A 20,643-nucleotide genomic window follows, 5' to 3' on the forward strand; every position below is an offset into this window, starting at 1 on the left:
TGGTTTTCAACAGACTTGGGAAAATAAGTTTCTGTGTCCCAGTTTCCCCCACTCAAACTGACAGCAGATTTACTGAACACGTCTCTTGGAGGAGTTTCTAAGAACCTCTGCAGATTAATTAAGATTGATGTGAGTATTGAGAACATACACTTATGTGCGGTTTCAGTACTGCTATTACATAAAAGGATAAATTATTTTAATTGCTTCATTTAGGAGAATTCAAAACCATGCTGTGCATATACCACAGAGACATAAGAAATTTTTCCATCTTTATAGTGGATGACAACCCTCAGTAGGGTATTGTAGCCAGGAGATCTGAAAAAGAGTCAAACTATCTCAGGATTGTATTTAAATTGAGAAAATATTTTAAGTTTGGGAGCATTTTCTTTAAGATGTGTGTAAATTCAAACACAGCAGTTTTAAGAAGTAGTACTTGGAACAATATTTAAAATATACAATTATTTTATAGCATTAGCTATAAAAAGACCAGTTTAATATTATAAGTGCTGCCATTATATGGTGCATGTTTTTACTTTAAAAAGTTCGATCACTACAACTGCAACTTCCAGCGGAGTCCTGCTTGGTAGGGCAGCTTTTCCCAGTATTAAAACATCTGCCTTTGGGGATACAACTTCAATCTGGCAGATTAAATCTGAATGGATCAAGCTCAGGCTGTACGTTTATACAGACAATGCCCATACTTGCTTCACTAGCGGCAGCCACCTAACATGAACAAAAATTAAAATTAAAATTCACAAATTTTAATTTTAGTGACTTTGATGTTTGTGGTAGGGTGTTTTTTTTTTTCTTTTGTTTGTAGGTTTGTTTGTTTCGTACTGGTTTTTTGGTCTTTTGGTATTTTGCTAGTTTGGGTTTTTTAATATTCACTATTGGATGAAACACTGTGAATAAAATGCAGATACAATGCTAAACATCTCTGCAGATACAAAATACATAATGTAGATAGTACAAGAAAAAAAGAACATTTAACAGCAATAAAGAAAATACAGATAGTAATGCTTTAAGTCAGTTTTCTTTATTACAAAAAATGAAGACAGAAGTTGCATGAACTAAAATGAACTTTGAACAACAGATGAAAGACACACTAAGTTACATATATTTTTTGACATTGTGTTTGGAAAGGTGCTGAGGGACATCACAGTTACACCATGCACATGTTCTTCAGGGAAAAAGCAGAGATGACAACAAGTGCTACATGCATGAAAAAATCAGTGGAGCAAAATGGTAGTGAATTATGAAAAATATCAAAATAAGCAATGTTTCACAAATTAAAATTAACTATTTTAAATCCAGATTTTTCCTTGCCTTTCACACTGTTTTTGAAAACAGAAACTTACAGATGCTGCAGTGTATTCAATATTTTTCACAGAATTAGTTTTTAGTACATTGTATGCATTTTCATTTGTAATTCTGTTGGCAACGTACACTGAGAAAGATGTACTTTGCTTCTATTATGGCCATTTAATACATGCATTAAAATTAAAATTTTATGTACATAAAATATGCACTGGAAATTGCCACTACAAAAATGTCAATCATATAAAATAAATATACAGAACTGTTAATAAGAATATTGTACAACATAACGGTAGTATGGTGGCAAGCATTACTACCACAGTTTCTTGGGACTTCAGACCCTATAATAAATGAACAAAAATGGATATTCCTACCTCAGTTTCTTGCCCTTTTTGTAAAATATCTGAACTTAGCACAGCACTCAAGTGTGCATTTTACATACAACTGGATGCTGTTTCTAAACAGGCAAAGTTGGTTCATGTCTACACTTGGTATTTGATGCCATTAGCTTTATATTAAGATGTCATTGACATTAAAGGGAAAAGGTGATTTTCCATCACTTATACATTATGTCTGATAAATATGCAGCAATGGAAAACTGAACATTCCTTATATGCTTGAAGAAAACGAATGGATAATGTAAATGGGATAAGCATAAATGAGCCCTAAATATAAGAAAAATTTCAGTGATGTCATTGTAGACATCAGAAGCACATTTCTCTATATAATATTCAATTTGTATCCTAAAAGTAACATTTTCTTTTTTTCCTTTGCTCCTAAAATTCCTGAAAAAATGAACAATCAGAAATCATCAACATACTGCACAACAGATAGAGAATTGGTAACTATTAGCACAATCACAAATTGTATACAAATATCCATTATGTCTTAAAAAATCCCCAAAAAAACAAAAAAACCCAACAACACTTTTTTCAGGCTTAATTAGTTAACTTCACATTTGCATACACGTTTGAGTGGTGCCTATGCAGGTTTCCATGATGGAAAGAGAGTACATGGTAAGACCCTGAAAACTGACTGAAAATTGGTCATGAGGTTATGTGCATAATTAAATCACCATATCTGTTTATCTTAAATAAATATTGCAAATAAATAAATAAATATTGTTTGCATGCATATAATATTTTTTGCATCACTGCTTGGCCTTATACTTTCACAAAAAAATAAATGGAATGTTATTTTGTTATTCAGTAATAGTATGTTTTGTACACCTAACAAAAACATTCAGAAGTTATATTTTATACCCAATATATGCAATATGCATGTCTATTTCTGGGAAATATTTTTCCTATTTAGAGAGACAGCAATTTATATTCAAATAACTGTACAGCAGTAAAAAAAGGATCACATTTGAAGTTGCATTATGTAAATACTTTGATTTGTGAATAATTTGTAAATGTTAGGAACTTGTCAAAACTCCGGAACGAAGAAAGACAGCAAATAAAATCTGATTAGGAAAGAAGCCAGCCTTAGACTCCAAAGGTTGTAAATCAGAACATTTAAAAAATACTGTTCCTTAGAGATATACTGCTATATCACAGAATAATCATTACCCTTTTTACGTTTCTGTGCCACCAATTTGGATTTAAGGCATAAGCTCAGCATAGAATATTTTAGGACTTCAGTGTTACAGACAGTTTAATATTAGCATTTCAAAATATGTGACAATGTTAAAAAAATGTAACATTTTAAACTGTCAGTCATAAGACCTAAAATCCTTTTTACTATTACAACATTTAAAGGAACAAATTTACTTATCTAACATTTAAATACTAATGTCAGAAGTATATTGAATTCAATTTGTGAAGACATATTTATCATTTTAATAGAGTTTAAATTACAATTTTAAGCTGTACAGTCTATACCTACGAATTATAATTTAATTTGAAAATGCCTTTATTCATTTTTTTCCTCATTCTTGTCTTTAAGAAGCCAAGATTTCAAAATCTTCTGAATACTCATATAGATTGCACAAAATACTGTGAAATAATCTCACTCTTTGTTTTTAAAGATACAATTGTGAAACACTCCTAAAGAGAACTACAAACAAAGCTGTATTAATCATTCATCTGAGGAGATATATGACAACCCAAGGACATTATTCTCTTCGACTTTATCTTTCTCATTACAGAGGTTTTGGGTCACTGCCCAGTACTGCCTGGCTCTGCAGTCACATAATCCCCACAATATTGGCTTAAGTCATTCTGTTTGGAATTTGATGGGAAGAGGAAGGCCAAAAGAAAAGGATCACATTCAAAGTAGTAGATAACCCCAAAATACAAAGCACAGAATAATTTAAATTGGAGCAGACCTAAAATTTCTCTCACTTAATGGAGAAACTTTATGTAGTTTCCAGCTGAAGCTACTATCAGTTGGAAAAAAAGATAAGTGATCCAAATTTGTCTCTTTATCCCACTGGTATTGTGACACTGAGGATAAAAGACAACTTGCCATTCATAATGTATATTTAGCTTCTAAAATTTCTCAAGGCTTTTCATTATCTCCTTCACAGTATGTTTGGAGAGCTCACAGTCAATCAGTCTCTGCGCCCTAATTCCTATCTTGTCTTCTTATATACTTATCTGCAATGTTAGAATGACTTGCTAGGATAATAAATTTATAGCTTGTAAAGAGCTCTTCAAATGTCTTACTGGAGTAGAAAAATGATATGGGAATTTTCGTTTTTCTGCTTTTCTGCATACCTGTAGTAGTGTCCTGTCTTGCTTTATTAAAACAAATTAAGAACAGTGACAAGTATGTGGAAGGTGAAAATATGTTAGACAACATTTAGTAGAATAGCATCAAGGTTACAAATTCCAGAAAATTAGGAAAATTCTACAAAATAAGTAAATACTGGGATCAGACTGTCTGTGCAACCTTGTAAGATCCTATTTTAGTTTTCAGTTTATGAGACAATATAAGTGTTACTCAAGACTCTTTAATCCAGTGGTATGTGCTCATTAGTTTTGATTGGATCTGCAATTTCATTTTCTTTACTGCTCAGAACAGCAACTATGTGTCCACAAGAGAAAATTCTGTTCCATTATGTGCATGCGACGCCTGTCTTACAGAGGGATCAGAATTCAAAAGGGATATGACTGCAAAGAGAAGCCCCTAGAAAGAATTTGCTGCTCTCCTGAACCAAAAGGGAGTCCCAGTGTTTGTGCACCACTGAGCTCCTGCAGACAGAAAGTTCTTCCAGCAGCAGTTTGTAGTATGCTTGTACTGTGCGTTTCTTTCCCCCTTAGCGTCTACTACAGCACCCACTTACTAAATATGAGCCAATCATCAGTTCTTGGATGGCAAGTAGAGACATCCTTGCAGTTTTGTAATCACAGAAGGCAATAGTGGCAATAGTGACAACAACAAACATTTTCACTATCTGGATTTTTGAAATGGCAAGAGAAGAAAAAGAAAACTTCTTGCAAAAGTTCCTGCCCAAGGAGATCCTTTCACTAAAGCTAAATTTAGCATTAGCAATGGCATTTGTCAGAGTTATACTCAATTGAAAACATGTTCTCCAATCTGAAAGTTTTTGGTAACTTATGTGTAGCTAGTAATTCCAAATCCACTATAACATAGTTAAAAAGAAAAGTTTCATTAAAAATATTATCTAGCCTCCCTTAGTTATGTCTCTTGGTTCAATAAGCACTTAATCATTTAAAAAATAAATAGTATATATTGGAAGAACACCTATACAACTAAATTACAAAGTCAATATATATATATTCACATTGTTTGTTCATGGAAAAATGGGCTGCCACCTGACTGACCCTTAACAGGAACCCAAAGTTTCAACTCCTACAAGATTAGAAGAGAAAATGTCTTTCTTTACCACATTATGTCAACCACTCATCAATGTAATTAATTTCAAAGTAATGTCATGACATTAAGTCAAAGTGACAGAACATAGTGACCAGGGCCATGGATGGAAAAGTGTCTCGAGTTTACAGTGAGAGCTTATCTGCAGATCACAATGAAATTAATGTTTTCTAGATAGCAATCTTTTCAATTCCAGCTACTTCATTACACTAAATATGTGAATTATTTTAAAAAGTATTTCTGTCAATAAATTATCCGTAGACTTACACACTGAAGACATCTTACTTGTGACATAGTCCAATTTTCTAAAATGATTGTTAGCTGGTTTAGAGGAGGAGAGGTTTTGTTTTGATTTCCTAAAGGAAAGACTTCCAAAAATATTTCAAAATTGGCAAAAATCATCATTATCAATATTTCTTAGAAATAAGAAAATCCCTTAACTGAGTGAAGATACATGGATACTTAATTTTGACCAATCGATATCCAATTTGTAAGATAATTTTTTAGATCCCAAAAGGTATGAACTATAAGGAGGAAAAAAATCAACATATACAGTTAATTTATCAAGTTTGTTATATTTAGTAACAATTTGAAGGGCACTGTCTTAAAATAAATATTTAATTCTGCCTTAGTTTTTAAGTGCATTGCTTTCTCAGGTTATTCTCTATGCAACAGAGAAATTAACCATAAACCTAGACAACTACATGAATTTTAAAATCAAATATATGCAATAAAATATACATATGGACTCTTATTAAATAAAATCTTTTTCCTGAGGTTTTGCATGCACTGCTGCAGAGCTCATAATCCATGATTTTAATACATAAAACAGGAAAAAATGCTTTTTCCATTTTTACTACAGGTCAAAATTGAACCCCTGGACCTTCCAAGTCTTACAGATGCCATGAAATGAAATGTGGCACCTTTGCAGTCACAAGAAGTGACTTTGGTGGGCAGGGACCTATTTTATGTGCTGAGGCATGTCAGTGGAGAGGCACAGAAAAAGTACTTGAAATGAAACACTACCAACTAAATTAATAAATAATTGGTTAGGGAATACATGCTTGTTAAAATCCATTAGAAAGTACAAAACATGTCTGTATTCACAGAAGCATAGAATGGCCTGGGTTTGGAGGGACCTTAAAGATCATCCAACCCTCTGGTGTGGACAGGGAATACCTTCCACTAGACCAGGTTTCTCAGTGCTCCATCCAGGCTGGACTTGAACTGTTTTTATTAAGCATAAAGTTTTAAGTACCTTGTGTCAGGAACCAATGAAAGGAAAACTCTTTGCAAAGGATTAATGCAAAATGAAAATACTCTCCTGAAAGATGAATTGGTTGTGTACCTGGAAAGCCATGTGAATGACAATGGTAAGGTCCCTTCATGAATTTCTTATAATCAAAATCTAGTTGAGAAAATAGAATCAAATCATGTTGATCAAATTCGGTAAGTCAAATTCTCCATGTTCTGCCTGACTGCAGTGTCAAGCATCATCTATTGAATTTGTCACAAAACTCACCAGGTTTCCAAAAAGCCCAATGAAGAATTTTGCACATACAGACTGAAATAATTACACTATTTAGGATCTTGACCAGGAATGGAAACTTTGGAAGAGCTATAGAAAAGTACAAATTTTTTAAGGTCTGTGTTTATTTTCCTGCAAATAAAAAATTAGGAGAGATAGGAAGAATACATATTGCTTGCCTTATCATCAACAGTATAAGAGCATGCAGCAGAAACTTATGACTACAACGAGAGAGAAAACAGCAGCATTCAGCTGCAGGGACTGGCCTCCATTTTCACGTCTAGTAGCTTCACAGCATCTGTCTGTGTGGATAAGAATAGTTATAGAAAATCAAGAGTATGAAAAAGAAGTAAATTTTAGAAAAAAAAAAAAAGTGGAAAAGTTGAGACAACATGAAAAAGAAAGTATCAAAAAGGAAAAAAAAAGCTATAGTGGTAAAGAAAAAAGAAAAAAAATATATATATTTATATTGTGCCAAAGACAGTCACTTGAAAGACATTACCCTAACAGTAACATCAAATTATGATTAAAGCACAGATGGAATGGCAACCATTGGAAGTACCCTGGCCAGATCTATATAATCTAGTATTAAAACTGTGGAAAAGATGTACCTCCATAGCGGCAATGTGGTCCTCCTCAGCAGTCAAAGTATCAGACTGTCTAATTTTAAAACCATTTATTTAAGTGCCTAACCTGAAGCATGTTTCTTGCTTCCCCTTGAGACCATTCAGCCAAGCCCAACCTAAATACAATTTTGACTTTTATGTTAGAAGTACTTGGAACTCACAAAACTGCCATGTAACACTGTCCTGTAACTATCAGAAATAGTGACTACTGACTATGTAAAGCAAGGAGGATTGAAAGCAAGGAGAAACACCAGCCCATAGGCTGAAAGGAGAAACTAGAACTGTGTCAATGATTAGACAAAAAGAAGGTTCCAGTCGTACACAAGAAGAGACAAACTTGTTTTATCTATTTCTCCTTGCTAATGGCTTCATGTTGTTCCTGAATTATTGTAGGAGTTCACAATGGGCCACCATGAAAACTGGCTTCAATAATATGGACACAGATCCAATTAAAATATGAATGACCCATGCATGCAATTATCACATGCAGCTTGGTAATTAGATATTGACTTTGACACTAGAGTGGGAACAAAGTAGCTTCTTAGATATTCACATCCTCACAGTATGTCTGGTTACAATTACAAAGTTTGAATATATGTTTTCTACAAATATTTATATTGAAGTTTCACATTTTGGCAAACAATACAGTCAAATTTATGCAATATATAGTGCATTGACTACATTTTTATTCTCCAGCTACAGTGACACAATTATTATACTGGTACTGATTAATACCAGTGTTAAACTAATATTTTGAAAAAGACTTAAAAAGAAATGAAAGTGTATAAAGTCTTATGCAGCATAATCAATTACCTTGGTTAAATCTTTACTTTAAAACTGATTCAAGAAATTGTAATGGAAGCAAACCATAAAGCTAAATATATTCTTGTATGCATAATATTTAACCAATACATTATCTTCTTATCACACAAGTGCCCCTGTTGCACAAATACACACATGATAACTATCATATGTAGATAACTATCAAGTAGAAAAGGCAGCAATATAAATAAATTAAGAACAATTATGGACATTTTTCCATCCTCACCCATATCTCTACTGTGATGTTTCCAATTATACATATTGTGTTCAAGCCATTCAAAATTCACAACAATTTCTTTTTCTTAAGACTTAAATAGTTTGGTCCATAGACTTATAGAAAAAAAGTTTATGTACTCATAGAAAAAAAACCCACAGACCTTGAGCACATTAAACTTCCACATTTACTTCAATAATTCAGCTTTTAAATATTTTAAAAGAATATACCTAAGCATTTAATCTTTTAATTGGCATTCATGGATATTTTAATTAGAAAGCATCATAATGCTACCAATTACCTGCAACAAATAATAAGGATTAGATTACCATACATGTAAAGTGTGGCCTTGCACTTCAACATGCAACATCTATAATGATTATCTTTTTTCCTCATAGCATTCTAAAAGATAAGCAAACTAAAATTCATATGATAAAAGAAAAAAAATTAAATTCCTTTTGAAGCAGAAAATGTGAGAATACAGAATAGCTCTTTGATTGCTGTTTCACTGCTATTCAGTGGTAGTTAACGTCTCTGATAGCTGTACCATAAGAATTAGATTTTATTAAAAAAGAATGTTTTTTTCCTGTTAAAATCTTTGATGGTGCAAGCCTTTTTGTCTCTCTCTCTGATTCATATCAAATAAGTTCTATCAATTTTAGTGAGGGATTTCTATCCTTTTTCATGTAATAACTTTAGTCTTTACAGGCAATGGAACAAACAGCTGGTTTTAGCCTAGAGCAAGAACATGCCCTATCACTTTCAACAATGATCATCTTCAGGATTTGATAAGAAATGGCTCTTATTCAGCAAATTCTAGTACTGGTTTGCAAAACAAAACCAAATAGGCTTAATGGGGGCTGTTATCTTTCTGAAGTTTTAGATATTAATTAATCTGAGTGTGAGTTCTACCAACTTCTTTTCTCAAAGCAGGAGATCTCAAAGATACATTTCATCTCTCTATTCTTTTCAGAAAATAAAAGAACAAAATTATTCTTCCATCACAGCAATACTGGTTGAAGAATTTACTTTACACTTTTAGCTCAGAATTACGATCTGAACAATAGTCAGACAAAAGCCCTCATTTTCAAATTCTTATTTTGGAATTAAAATATCCTTCAGCCTATGAGAAAATTAGTCAGGTAACTTCACAAGGATAACGTGGCAGCTCTTCCTTGCCTTGGGAATATGATCAGAGCTCCAAGGAGACTGACATCCCACAGGCTTTCCTTTTTGACTCCTGCATTTTGTTCTTCATTTTAGATTTAGCTAAACCCTCACTAGTCAGATCTGTAGAGACAGTCCGAGAAATCCTATAATGCCCAAAATCGTACATAAGAGACACTAATTATCGACTTAAAATTTCAGATCTGTGGAAAGGAAATTTTACCCGTGAAAATCTTTCAAACTTCTTCCATGTTTTTTCTTTTTCTTTTGTGGTTTAAATTTACGGTGGCTGTCCAGGTTGGTGTAAGGATCGAGGGTCAGAAAATTTCAACTAGTCTTTTCCAAATCATTCCAATTGTTAGATGTGTGTGAGGGTTTAATATAATATTTTGCCGATTGCACTACAGAGAATTTTACTTCTATTCTCAGATAAGACTTTATAAGGAAATTACAGGAATGTTTTAATTTTGAAGTCTCCATTCTCTGACAAATTTAAGTGAAATTGTCAGCTATATTCAAAAGTTATCAGAAGCCACAAACTGATGGATGTTTGGGCATGTATACACACACACATAGACGGAAAGGTAGTGTAGTCACAAACCATAGGCTTAAAATCAGGCCAATCATGAAAGATTCTACAGTCTTTTTATGAAGATTTAAACAGGAAATTTGTATGCCACAAGTGATGACATTTGGTCCTGGCTCAAGTACCTATTGGCAGCCTTTTAGCTTTTTCTATGGAAAGAGAATAAAAAAGAAGAGTAAAGGTCCCCACAATTCCCCTAATTTAACTTTTAATGATGAAACATAACATTTCCTAGAATTGAGAATGTATGCCAAATCAGTGGTTAATATGGGTTTCAATTCTGTTCAACATCATTAATGATTTGGGTGATGGGGCACCAAGTACACTCAGCAACTTTTCTGATGACACACAACTCAGAGGAGTGGCTGAGGAACCAGACAGTTGTCTTGCCACTCAGAGGGACATCAGCAGGCCAGAGAAATGGGTTGACAGGAACATTGGGAAGTTCAACAAGAGGAAATGCAAATCTCTGCCCCAGGAAAAAACAATCCTGGTGACCATTTCACAGCTAAGGGCCACCCAGCTGGAAAGCAGCTTTGCAGAAAAGGCCCTGGGGGTCCTACTGGATGCCAAGTTTAACAAGAGGCAGCAATGTGCTCTGGAGGCAAGAAAGGTTAATGGAAATGACCTTCCAGCAGAGGCCTTGGCTATGCAAGCCCTCTCTCACAGGATACGCTGACCTTGAGGCTTGGTGGTAATCACATAGAATCTGATTTCACACAGATATGAAATGAATTAAAATCTAGGAAAAGTGTTTCAAAGGACACAAGAGCTGTTCAGTCTGGAAGCTTGACCATAGGAATGGTCAGTCAATGAATGTTACCTGCTTTTGTGGTGGAGAACAGAACATGAGTGAGGAAGGTGGCTTTTTGGCTTCTCTTTGTGGATGCATGGTCAGGGGTGAGTCAACCCTTCAGAGAAGGGGACAATGCCCTTCAGAGCTAGGGAGACTGTGCCAGGGCACCCACACAGCCCATGGGTTGAAGGGATGTGAGAGACAGGGTGCAGCAAGGGAATATGTTCTTTGATTGCAAGAGGTGACAGGAACAAAAACCTTCCCCAGCTACACAGATGGGATCATAGAGCATTTATTTCTATCCTCAAAAGGTCACCTAATTGCTTCACTGAGAGCAAAATTCAAGGAAAATACTTGCCTTGAAATAAAACTGTGAGAATCGGGGAAACTTGTTTCTGTTTTGCTGTAATTAGTAATTTTGATTTTCTGGATACAAAACTTTATCCTAGCTTCTATTCTAACAAAACACTGTCCAAATAGCTCAAAAGCTCTAGTAATACATCATAAAATGTATATACATAAATGCAACCCCAAACATATACACACATACTTGAAGCAATGATAAGAACTGCTTTTATTTTTGTCCAAGACTGAGCACCAAGATGTTTCCTATTACCATCCGAGTAGCAGCTGCATCTGGAATGTTTTCCTTATCTCCTGTTAATAGGCCCATCAATGTCTTGCCACATGACTCAGAGATAACACTCTCCAAGAGCCAGTTCTGTTTAACAGGTGATTAAGAACACACCTTGTGACTCAAAATAACATCAGCCCATTGTGAGATGCTCCACCCAGGGGGAGAAGCTAGGCATTCCCACCTGGATAAATCCAGGAATTTCTAGACAGAAAGGCAGCCTTTCCACAGGTTTCCAAGAAGACACAGCAACCACATCTGCCACTCCAAGAGGACTGCAGCCACTCCAATTTGGACTGCTACCAGCACGCTGGCCAAAGTGGGTGTCAGGTTGTATTCTGACTTTGCCAGTGGTCTTCCTTTTGTATCATTGTGTGTATTTTTGTCTTTTGTTTTCCCTTTTCCCAATAAATTGTATTTCTGACTTGGAGTCTCTCACTGGTTTTGCTTTCAAACCAGAACAATTTTTCATTCACATCAAGACCACTGCAGATCCCATTGTATTTTTGTAAAAACTGCTGATAAAAATCATGTTTGACACTGGTGGTGATGAGAAAAAATACTATGTATTACTGTCCCTCTTTTGCCTCCCACTATGTGATTTAAAGTGTAGTGATAGACATACATGGAAAAAAATAAATGAGATATTCAAGGGATTAAACTGTTTTCAGGCATGGAAATAAAAAATTACTCTCAAAGTTCATGCATTATTGGAAAAAACAAACAAACAAAACCCCCTCAAACAACCAATATCATAAAATAAGAAAAATGGATCGAAGAGGTTCTTGTTATCCCCAAATGTCTTTTTCATTTTCCCACTATTGCACCAAGTTATTAACTTTTAGTAAAGAAGAAAAAAAAAACTGTGATAAAACACAACTTGCAACCATTTTTAATATATCTACTGGCCTTTCAAAGTAACAGCACTGACTGGATAAGAGCCTTTGGAAAATGGCACTTTCATAAATCTGCTATTCCTGAATATATATTTAACACTTGCAGAAAGGATCTTTTTTAGCACCTTCCATTCCATCTTCTTTTGAGATTTAGTATAAACTTGTACATGTGTTTTTAGGTTGCAATTGTAATGGTTCAGGATGACAACAGATTTGGACACTTTTGTACCATCTGTGGGGTACAAAGACAGGATCTCTGTCTTCTCGCTGTAGAGAAAGAGTGAAAGGGCCCCTACAAATGGGCTGTAGAGTCAGCTCTGGGAGCTAATGGACTTGAGCTGTTCCCAGAGGCTTTTATGGCTGCAGAGGTTAGTCCATGCTCTCCTAAAATGGATAAAGAGCTAAAGCACACAGTTCCTTTGACAATCCCACAGGACTACAAGCTCAACAGTATAGATAACCCAGAAGAAAATTTTATAAAACAAGACAAATCAGCACTAAAAGTGTGATAAATACTCAGAGGCGAACACACTGAGGTTAGAGTTGCACCTGCCTGCAAGTATTGCTAACTGACATCCCTAGTGAGATTTTGGAACACATAAAATGCTACATTTAAGACTGTGTCACTCTTTCTCCAAGCATGAGTTCATGTTAATATGCCTAAGTGAAATGTGAAATACAGATATAGAATTGTAACCACAAAAAATAACTCAAAAAAGTAGGAAGGAAAATGGTGTGTGTGTATAAATAAATAAATAAATAAATAAATATATATATATATATATATATATATATATATTTACATATATACATTAATAAATTTATACATACAGTCATTTAAATCAAAATTATTTAAGAAGGTTTGCTGGACATTTCTCAAAGTCAGTGCAAGTTTCCATTGATAAAACCTTTAGAAAACCAGGAAACTTTCTTAAAAATATTACAAATTTTGATGAACTAATCACAAATGTGAGTGGCTCAGTGAATGGATACTGTGTTACAGGCCTAGGAACACACATTATGAAACAAGTAGATCTACATTTGGAGACTGCTGAGGCCATCCATATGAAAATTTAAAGGAATGTCTGTCTCATTTATGCACCTCCTTGATGCCAGAGATCAATTTGCAGCCTCAAGCTCCTTCCCAAACCTAAGACTATTACTGGAAGATCATCATATTGTGCTGTCATGGGATTTGACTTGCAGCCAGGAGCTGGTACTTGCACATTTCCCTAGGAAGCAGAAGCTGTAGATTCAGTGCCCACAGGAGTTCTATATTCACATAAGTAGAGTTTTGGCTTCCAGCTCCTGTCCCCAGGGATTACAACTTCTGCCTGATATCCAAGGGCTTTTGAAAGCATAAACAAGCTCCTTCTGCAGAATTTAGAGGCCAGGATTTAGGTCTTGTGACTACTCCAATTTCCCTACTAAGCACCCACTGAAGGACAGCCAACAGTTGCTTCTATCTCCCTTTAGTCTTGCTTCAGTCTCCCAGATTTATTGCATTAGCTTGATACACTTCACCAGTGTATTATGCTATATGTAGTTAACCAACAAGATATGCTTGGGATAAGTAATATTCATGAGATTGCATACATAGGGTCTACAGATTTATTTCTCTTTAAATTTAGGACCAGACATAAACACTCAGTTCAGCTGAAGTGCCACAAATTTGGGCAAATACAGATGAACACCTTCAGGAGTCTTAGAGGTTTTTCTAATAATTACATAAATAAAATGAAAGGAAACCTCGATTACTGTAGCTACTGAGAAAGCACAGGACAAATTATGCAGATTTCATTCAAAAATCTACCCAGTTTCATTCTTGTTGCCTATGTCCTGTTTAAAATTTATCTGTAGACACCTAGCTGTTTATACCAAAGCCTCAAACAAATAGTGCATCATCAGAGTTAACTGACATCAGAAAGAATATTTCTGCTCAAACTTAAGCATTTTATACATAAACTGTATTATGTTTTAATGGATTACATTCATATTTTTGCAGCATTATGTATATATGTATATAATATTATATGGCAGTTATAATATTATGTCATTCCCAAACAAGATAATCATGCTGACTCATGAATATGAAGACTAATGTTCCACTGATTCTAAATGTCTTTTGACATACTTTTGTCTACAGAATGTTCTTATGATGGGAATTTCACACTCTTTTTCAGGCTTTGAAAAAGCAGTTGTCAAGGAAACTAATTAGTTCCACAATCATAATTGCAGTAATGATTCTTATAAATAAGACTTGAAGTTAAATAGTGTAACAGACTTCTTATAACTACATAGAGGTTATGGGAGACCACTGAAAGGAAAAAGCCCCTAAGAACCTATAAAACTCTTTCTAGAGAGAGGCTTTCTATCTTTCTTCTGAAATTAACTAAACTACTTTTTACTTGAATGTCTAGAGACCACCTATGTTATCATTTACTGAAGAGAATTAATTTTCTCTGCTACAGCAGTTGTGGCAATAGTCCAGAATAGATTACATAATTATAAAAGGCTAAAGTTAGAATACATTGCAAAAGAAGTAATATTTTTGTTTCACATATGCAAAATTGAAAAATGCCTTATCTCTTCCCTAAGTAAGTTTATACTTATTTTTCTACTTGACAGATATTTTTTTGGGACAATGAGTTTCCCTACATTTCTTTTTCACTTTTCTTTTTCAATCATGGGAAATTTTATTTCTGAATGATGGCAATCACAAGGCTCTGCCTGTTTAAAAACAAGTACACAGAACCTATTGAGACCCTGAATTTCAATCAAGATGCAAATCAGCTTTACTTCAATTCAAGTGCATAAACCAAATATTTGTACTAGAACTGAATCTGAGTCTATGAATGAATTACAAATGTGTTTTCTTTTCAATATATAAAAGGTAAGGATGCATCCAATATAAAAAAAAAAAAACAAACTTATATGGAATATTCAAAAATTTTGCAGAGATCTTGCGATAACTTTCCTGAAAATATACTTGAAGGAAACTTACAATAGACAAGAAAAAAATAGACAGTTATTTCAAAATTTTCTGAAAGCACACTAGTCCATGACTCATTCCAGCTCATTGGCACTCTATCAATGCTAGTCCGGTGTTCAGATTTAATTACAGGTATTAATATGGTTTACATTTTTATATATTTGCCATTGTATTTATTTGGCAAGTCTTTTCTTGATTCTAATACAGTAACAATTTAAAAAATGGTAGTCATAAAATACTATGTTAGAGGATTTAGAACCTGATTTTTCAAGTGGTAATGATGATACTGATCTAATTTGGAAATAATTATTAAAGATGCAGCTCATAATTTTAATTTTAAGTTTGAAATTTTTCCTCATAGTATTTTCTTTATAAAAATTAGAATTACCCACAATACTTCAGAAAATACCTTATTTTAGGTTTATTGTTAACTAAATAATTTTTCATTGTTGCATCAAAATAAAGTCTTATATTGGAAAGCATTAAAACTCATACACTCACTCTTAACTAAAATGCAGTTTTTCTTAAATAGAATTTCAAACCTTCCTATTTACAGACTCAAAAACATAAACAAAGTTTCTATAGATTTCAAATGTTGTAGACCAGCCTCATAGAAGACTGTTTGGTCACTATGTTAGGGTGAATCATTCAGACAGTATCTAAACAAGAGTATTTGAAATTTTAACCTCATCAGACACTAAAATAAATGCCTTCATTACATGTATAGCTCAAAGCACATGTAGAGATGGGACTGAAATCAAGAATTATAGAAAATAACTGGCTTAACCAGACAATAGGCAGTACAAGGCAACTTGAAAACCAGGTGTATCTTAAATATGGTATTTCTTGTTGATTGCCATCAACAGGGTTGAAGAAACAATATTTCTTCTATACTTAAAAATATATACTTAAAAATTACTTTATTACTAAAAGAAAAGTAGGAGACAGGGTACCATTTAAGGGTCCTGAATCAATTTTTTGCTGTTAATAAAATCTGGGTTCTCACACTTTTCCAGTCCAAGACTTCAGTTACGTTATGCTCAACTATACGCAGTGTACTATGAGTTGGAAATAATTCATAGACAGAAAAGACGATGAAATTAACTTACCTGTAATAATGTTTGGCTTTGGTGGCATGCTGAATTCATACAATGTTGGTTCAGAATAACCCAGTCTGTTGGCAGCTGTAATTTGTACTTCATAACCCATGGTCCATTGAAGATGCTCTAAGATGATGTGGTCTCTACTACCCTGTACTTTTTTCTCTAGCCACTGGTCTTCCTTATCTTTCTGTAAAGATGAAAATAATTCTTTCAGTTCTCCCAAACTCTTGTATTATTTATATATTATTTATATACAGTCTAAAGACTGTATGTACATGATGCACAAAGATATGGTGTTGCCTTTACAGAGGTTATGAACACTGGTCTAATTTTGGAGTTCTGAATACTTAGGCTTTTTGTAGTTTTGACTACTCCTTATCATGTTTCTACAATGTGGATTTAGAGAATTTTGTGGTCAATCCTTTCAAACTTTTTGGCTTCAATTTATTCTTTGCTCAAATACTGGGTTTTATTTTATAGAACAGCAGGCTAATCACTTATATAATAAAATACTAAAAATAAGAATGATTAAAATCCAACAAACCCTGTTTACAGGAATAATTTCATCCAGGTGAAAGTTCCTACTTGATGCAGTGATAGACTAATGAAAAACATCAGAATGGTAGGTCAGTTACAAATCATGAAGAAAACTACATAGACTGGAGTAAAAACAGTTTGTTCATCATACAGTGAAAACAGTATTTTCTGTAAAGGATACTTTCCCATATCCTGATGGATACTTTCTATTGCAATCACCTCATTGCAATAGAATCTACTCATATTCTCACTATACTAAACTCCTTTTACAAAATATATTTTTGTATACCACTGCTGAAATAGAAGGAGCTAATACTGATGGCAATATGCATTTGAAAATACTCCTTAGTGATATGAGGAGTAGCATTGTTATGTAGCACTGTATTTTAGTCTGTTTAAATTGGTGAGGAATGGGAGGAGTTAGAAAAAATACAGCTAGATTTCAAAGAATAGCCACATGAATCAGAAGTTCCCTACATAATCTCAGTATTGTGCACAGATGCCATTGAAGATACTAGGGCATTCCAAAGGGTTTCAGAAACATAGAAAGAAAAAATAATATACTAATTTGGAAACTAAAGATGCAGGCTAATACAGTTGCTGCAGAAAAAGACAGTATTGAAAACAGAGATATGAGTATAATTTGAAAACGAACTGCAAAAATCTATGTGATGAATGGAATAAATGTTCACTTCTGCAGACAGAGGAACAAGTGAAAAGACAGGTGTTCCACAATTTGGTCAGATGAAAAATAATGAATGAGCTGAAATGTCACAAGATACCTGGATATGCTATGCCAGATACTGTAATTTAGTTGAAACTGAAACCAAATGGGTGAACTGAGATAAATGAAACTTATAAATAAATGAAACAAGCCCTGAGTGCAAAGACAGAAAACTTTTTTGAAGAGTAACAAATACAAGTTAGGAGGAAGAGGAATGAAGTATCTGGAAAGCAAGGTGTGTTCTAAAGATAGAGAGATGAAATCTTCCAGAGTACTGTCTGCTTATGGCTTTTTAAAGAAGAAAAAAAGAAAACAAAAAACCCACAAACAAATAAACAAACAAAACCCCCAAAAACCAAACAAAACCAACCAGCCAAACAAACAAAAAAAGAAAATAACTTTTATGTCCTTCATTATAGCTGCTATTTCAGCTATATTGCATTATTAAGTACTTTCCCCTAAGCAGAGCTCAGTAATGTCTCCACGTTTGATTTACTACAAGCATAGAAATGGAAAAAGAGGGATGAGAACACAAATCATGGGTCTGCCAGGTAAATTTTCCCACAAATCTCCCCGTTTAATATAGGACTCTTTCAATTGTAGCTTAAGGAGCAGAAGAGAGAACCGTAAGATATCACTTTGTACGTTATTAGGTTGGTCTGTTATTAATACTTAAAATTTATAAAAAGCTCTACATATGCACAGAGTTCTACAACAAAAGAAATGAAATTTCTAAATTACAAATAGTAGTCAAGTTTGGGGGATGAATTAATATAAATGTCTTCAATAATCATTAGCAACAAATGCACATTTACAGAAAGTGTGATGGGATCTGCAACCTCAGAGATTAAAATGTTCCTTTATTTGCATCTTATTTTGTTTCATATTATGCAGAAATACTCCTTTACAAAAGGCCACTGATAACCTAGCTAGTGACTGGCAGTTCAGGGGATTTTACTGCCCACTTCCATTACTTTTCAGCCTTATATTAACAGAAAACAAAATTAACCAAAAAATCACATAATTATTTCATAAATGTGTATATATTGGTTCTATATAATTTTGGCTTCATATTTTTTCATAATATAAGTATCAGTCAAATTTATTTAATAGTCTAAGAAGTAGGTTTTTAAGACAGCTGTAACCTAACCACCTAAATACCCTGACAAAACCAAAACCAAAACCAAAACCACCTCCCTTGAGACAAACAAACCCACAAAAACAACAAAAACTAAACAAAGAAGTATAAAACTCCAGTGTACCATGACTTTAATGCTTCTCGAACTGAGGGCACACCTCACAACAGTGGACATAAAGCCAAACCATTGTTTAGGCAGCAGTTTACTAGTGTGGAAAACAACATCTCTCTCTTTAATGGTCATTCTACGTTGTATCCAAAATCACATTCTCTGGGATCTCGTAAAAAGTGAGAAAAAGTGATTAACCCCCTTCAACCCTTCCCTTATTCTCCATCCTCTCTAAATTGTTGAGCTGAAAGCTCAGCTCAAATACACTTATAATAGTGGTCCCTGTGATGAAAAAATGGACAGGAGACACCACACTGTCTTGAAAGCTAGCAGGAAAAAATAACAAGAAATCCTCACAGAAGAAAATCTGGTCATTTAAAGCAGTGACTTCACAAGAATTAATTACATCAGGTTGGGGATTTCTAGGTCTGGTAATATGGGTAAAAAAGTTCAGGGGCAAATATTGAACCAAGCACAAAACAGCTGGTAATGTACCTGGTATTAAAATGCACAGAAAATCAGAGGATCCAGCTGGTAGACTGGAATCTAGAGATGCAAAAGCATTTACGTGCTTCTTGGTCAGTATCTCAGAGTGGGAGCAAATGAGAAATTATCTCTTTTAAAATATTCTATATCTATAAAGTTTCTTGTCGAACCCAATATAAAGGAACAAAATTGACATGTGCTACATCAACACAGTCAAAAAAGAGAGAATGTGCTTCAGAGCAAAGCACATAAACTATCAAACTTATCTGTCAAAATTCAGAACATTAATGGTAACCCCGTCACAGGTCAAAAACAGGTGAACAAGTTTTAGGCCTGTAAAACCAGCCACTTTAGCAAATTTTTCTTGCATCTATCAAAAGGTTTCTAACCATAAAGGAGAGTTATTTTCATTATTCTGTTCTAATTCCAAATGTTCACTAAAATTTGCCCTGCCAGGGAAAAATGAAAACAACCCTCTTCCTCTCGGCACACTTTTTTTATTTTTGTTTTGTTTTGTTTTTTTTGTTTTGTTTTGTTTTTTGTAGCTCACTGTTGGCATTCTGTGATCTGGCAGTACAGAAATGCTAAGACACCTATTCAGAACTTTCTTTTTAAGCATTATGAAGTTAGCTAAAGCAGTGTCAACACTTTCCAAAGGCTGCTCTGTAGCCTGCCTTTCTCTTGTCCGTCTGTCTTGGCCACCTGACTGCCCTGAGCTGCTGTGACAGCCTCTCTCGTGTGTCCCAACTGCTCCTTTCTCCTGGGCCTCCTTGTCTCGTCAACACTCCTCTCTTGATTTTAATTTATTACTCTGGTATTTGGTAAATGCCCCATCAGGTAACAGCCATTTACCAATTACACATTTCCATGATTTACATGGATAAAGCTTCACATCTGTTGTGAAACACCAGCAAGCCATCATGTGTGTCCCAACCAACTTTGGAAGCACCATAAGCAGAAGAACCAAAGGGAGGTTTAAGTTGGGTCCCATGAAAAAATATGAAAGAGTTCCTATAAGAAGTGTGGTTGGCTGGTCATCTCTGGCACCAGACAGGACGCTTCCCTAGAGAATTCCCATCACTGTTCTTTCCAGCTGGTTACTGGGGAACAATTTTCCCTTGTTTTACT

General features: G+C 34.3%; 1 protein-coding gene across 1 annotated transcript in view; it reads right to left on the bottom strand.

Annotated features, from left to right (window-relative positions):
• Positions 1–20,643, bottom strand: part of NCAM2 (neural cell adhesion molecule 2) — a 128,629-nt gene that overhangs the window by 17,935 nt on the left and 90,051 nt on the right. The window contains exon 14 of the mRNA XM_053934797.1: positions 16,528–16,708. Coding sequence (XP_053790772.1) covers positions 16,528–16,708 — 181 coding nt within the window. The remainder of the gene's footprint in view (positions 1–16,527; positions 16,709–20,643) is intronic.

Source organism: Vidua chalybeata, chromosome 2 (genome assembly GCF_026979565.1).
Source record: "Vidua chalybeata isolate OUT-0048 chromosome 2, bVidCha1 merged haplotype, whole genome shotgun sequence".
Classification (NCBI taxonomy): domain Eukaryota; kingdom Metazoa; phylum Chordata; class Aves; order Passeriformes; family Viduidae; genus Vidua; species Vidua chalybeata.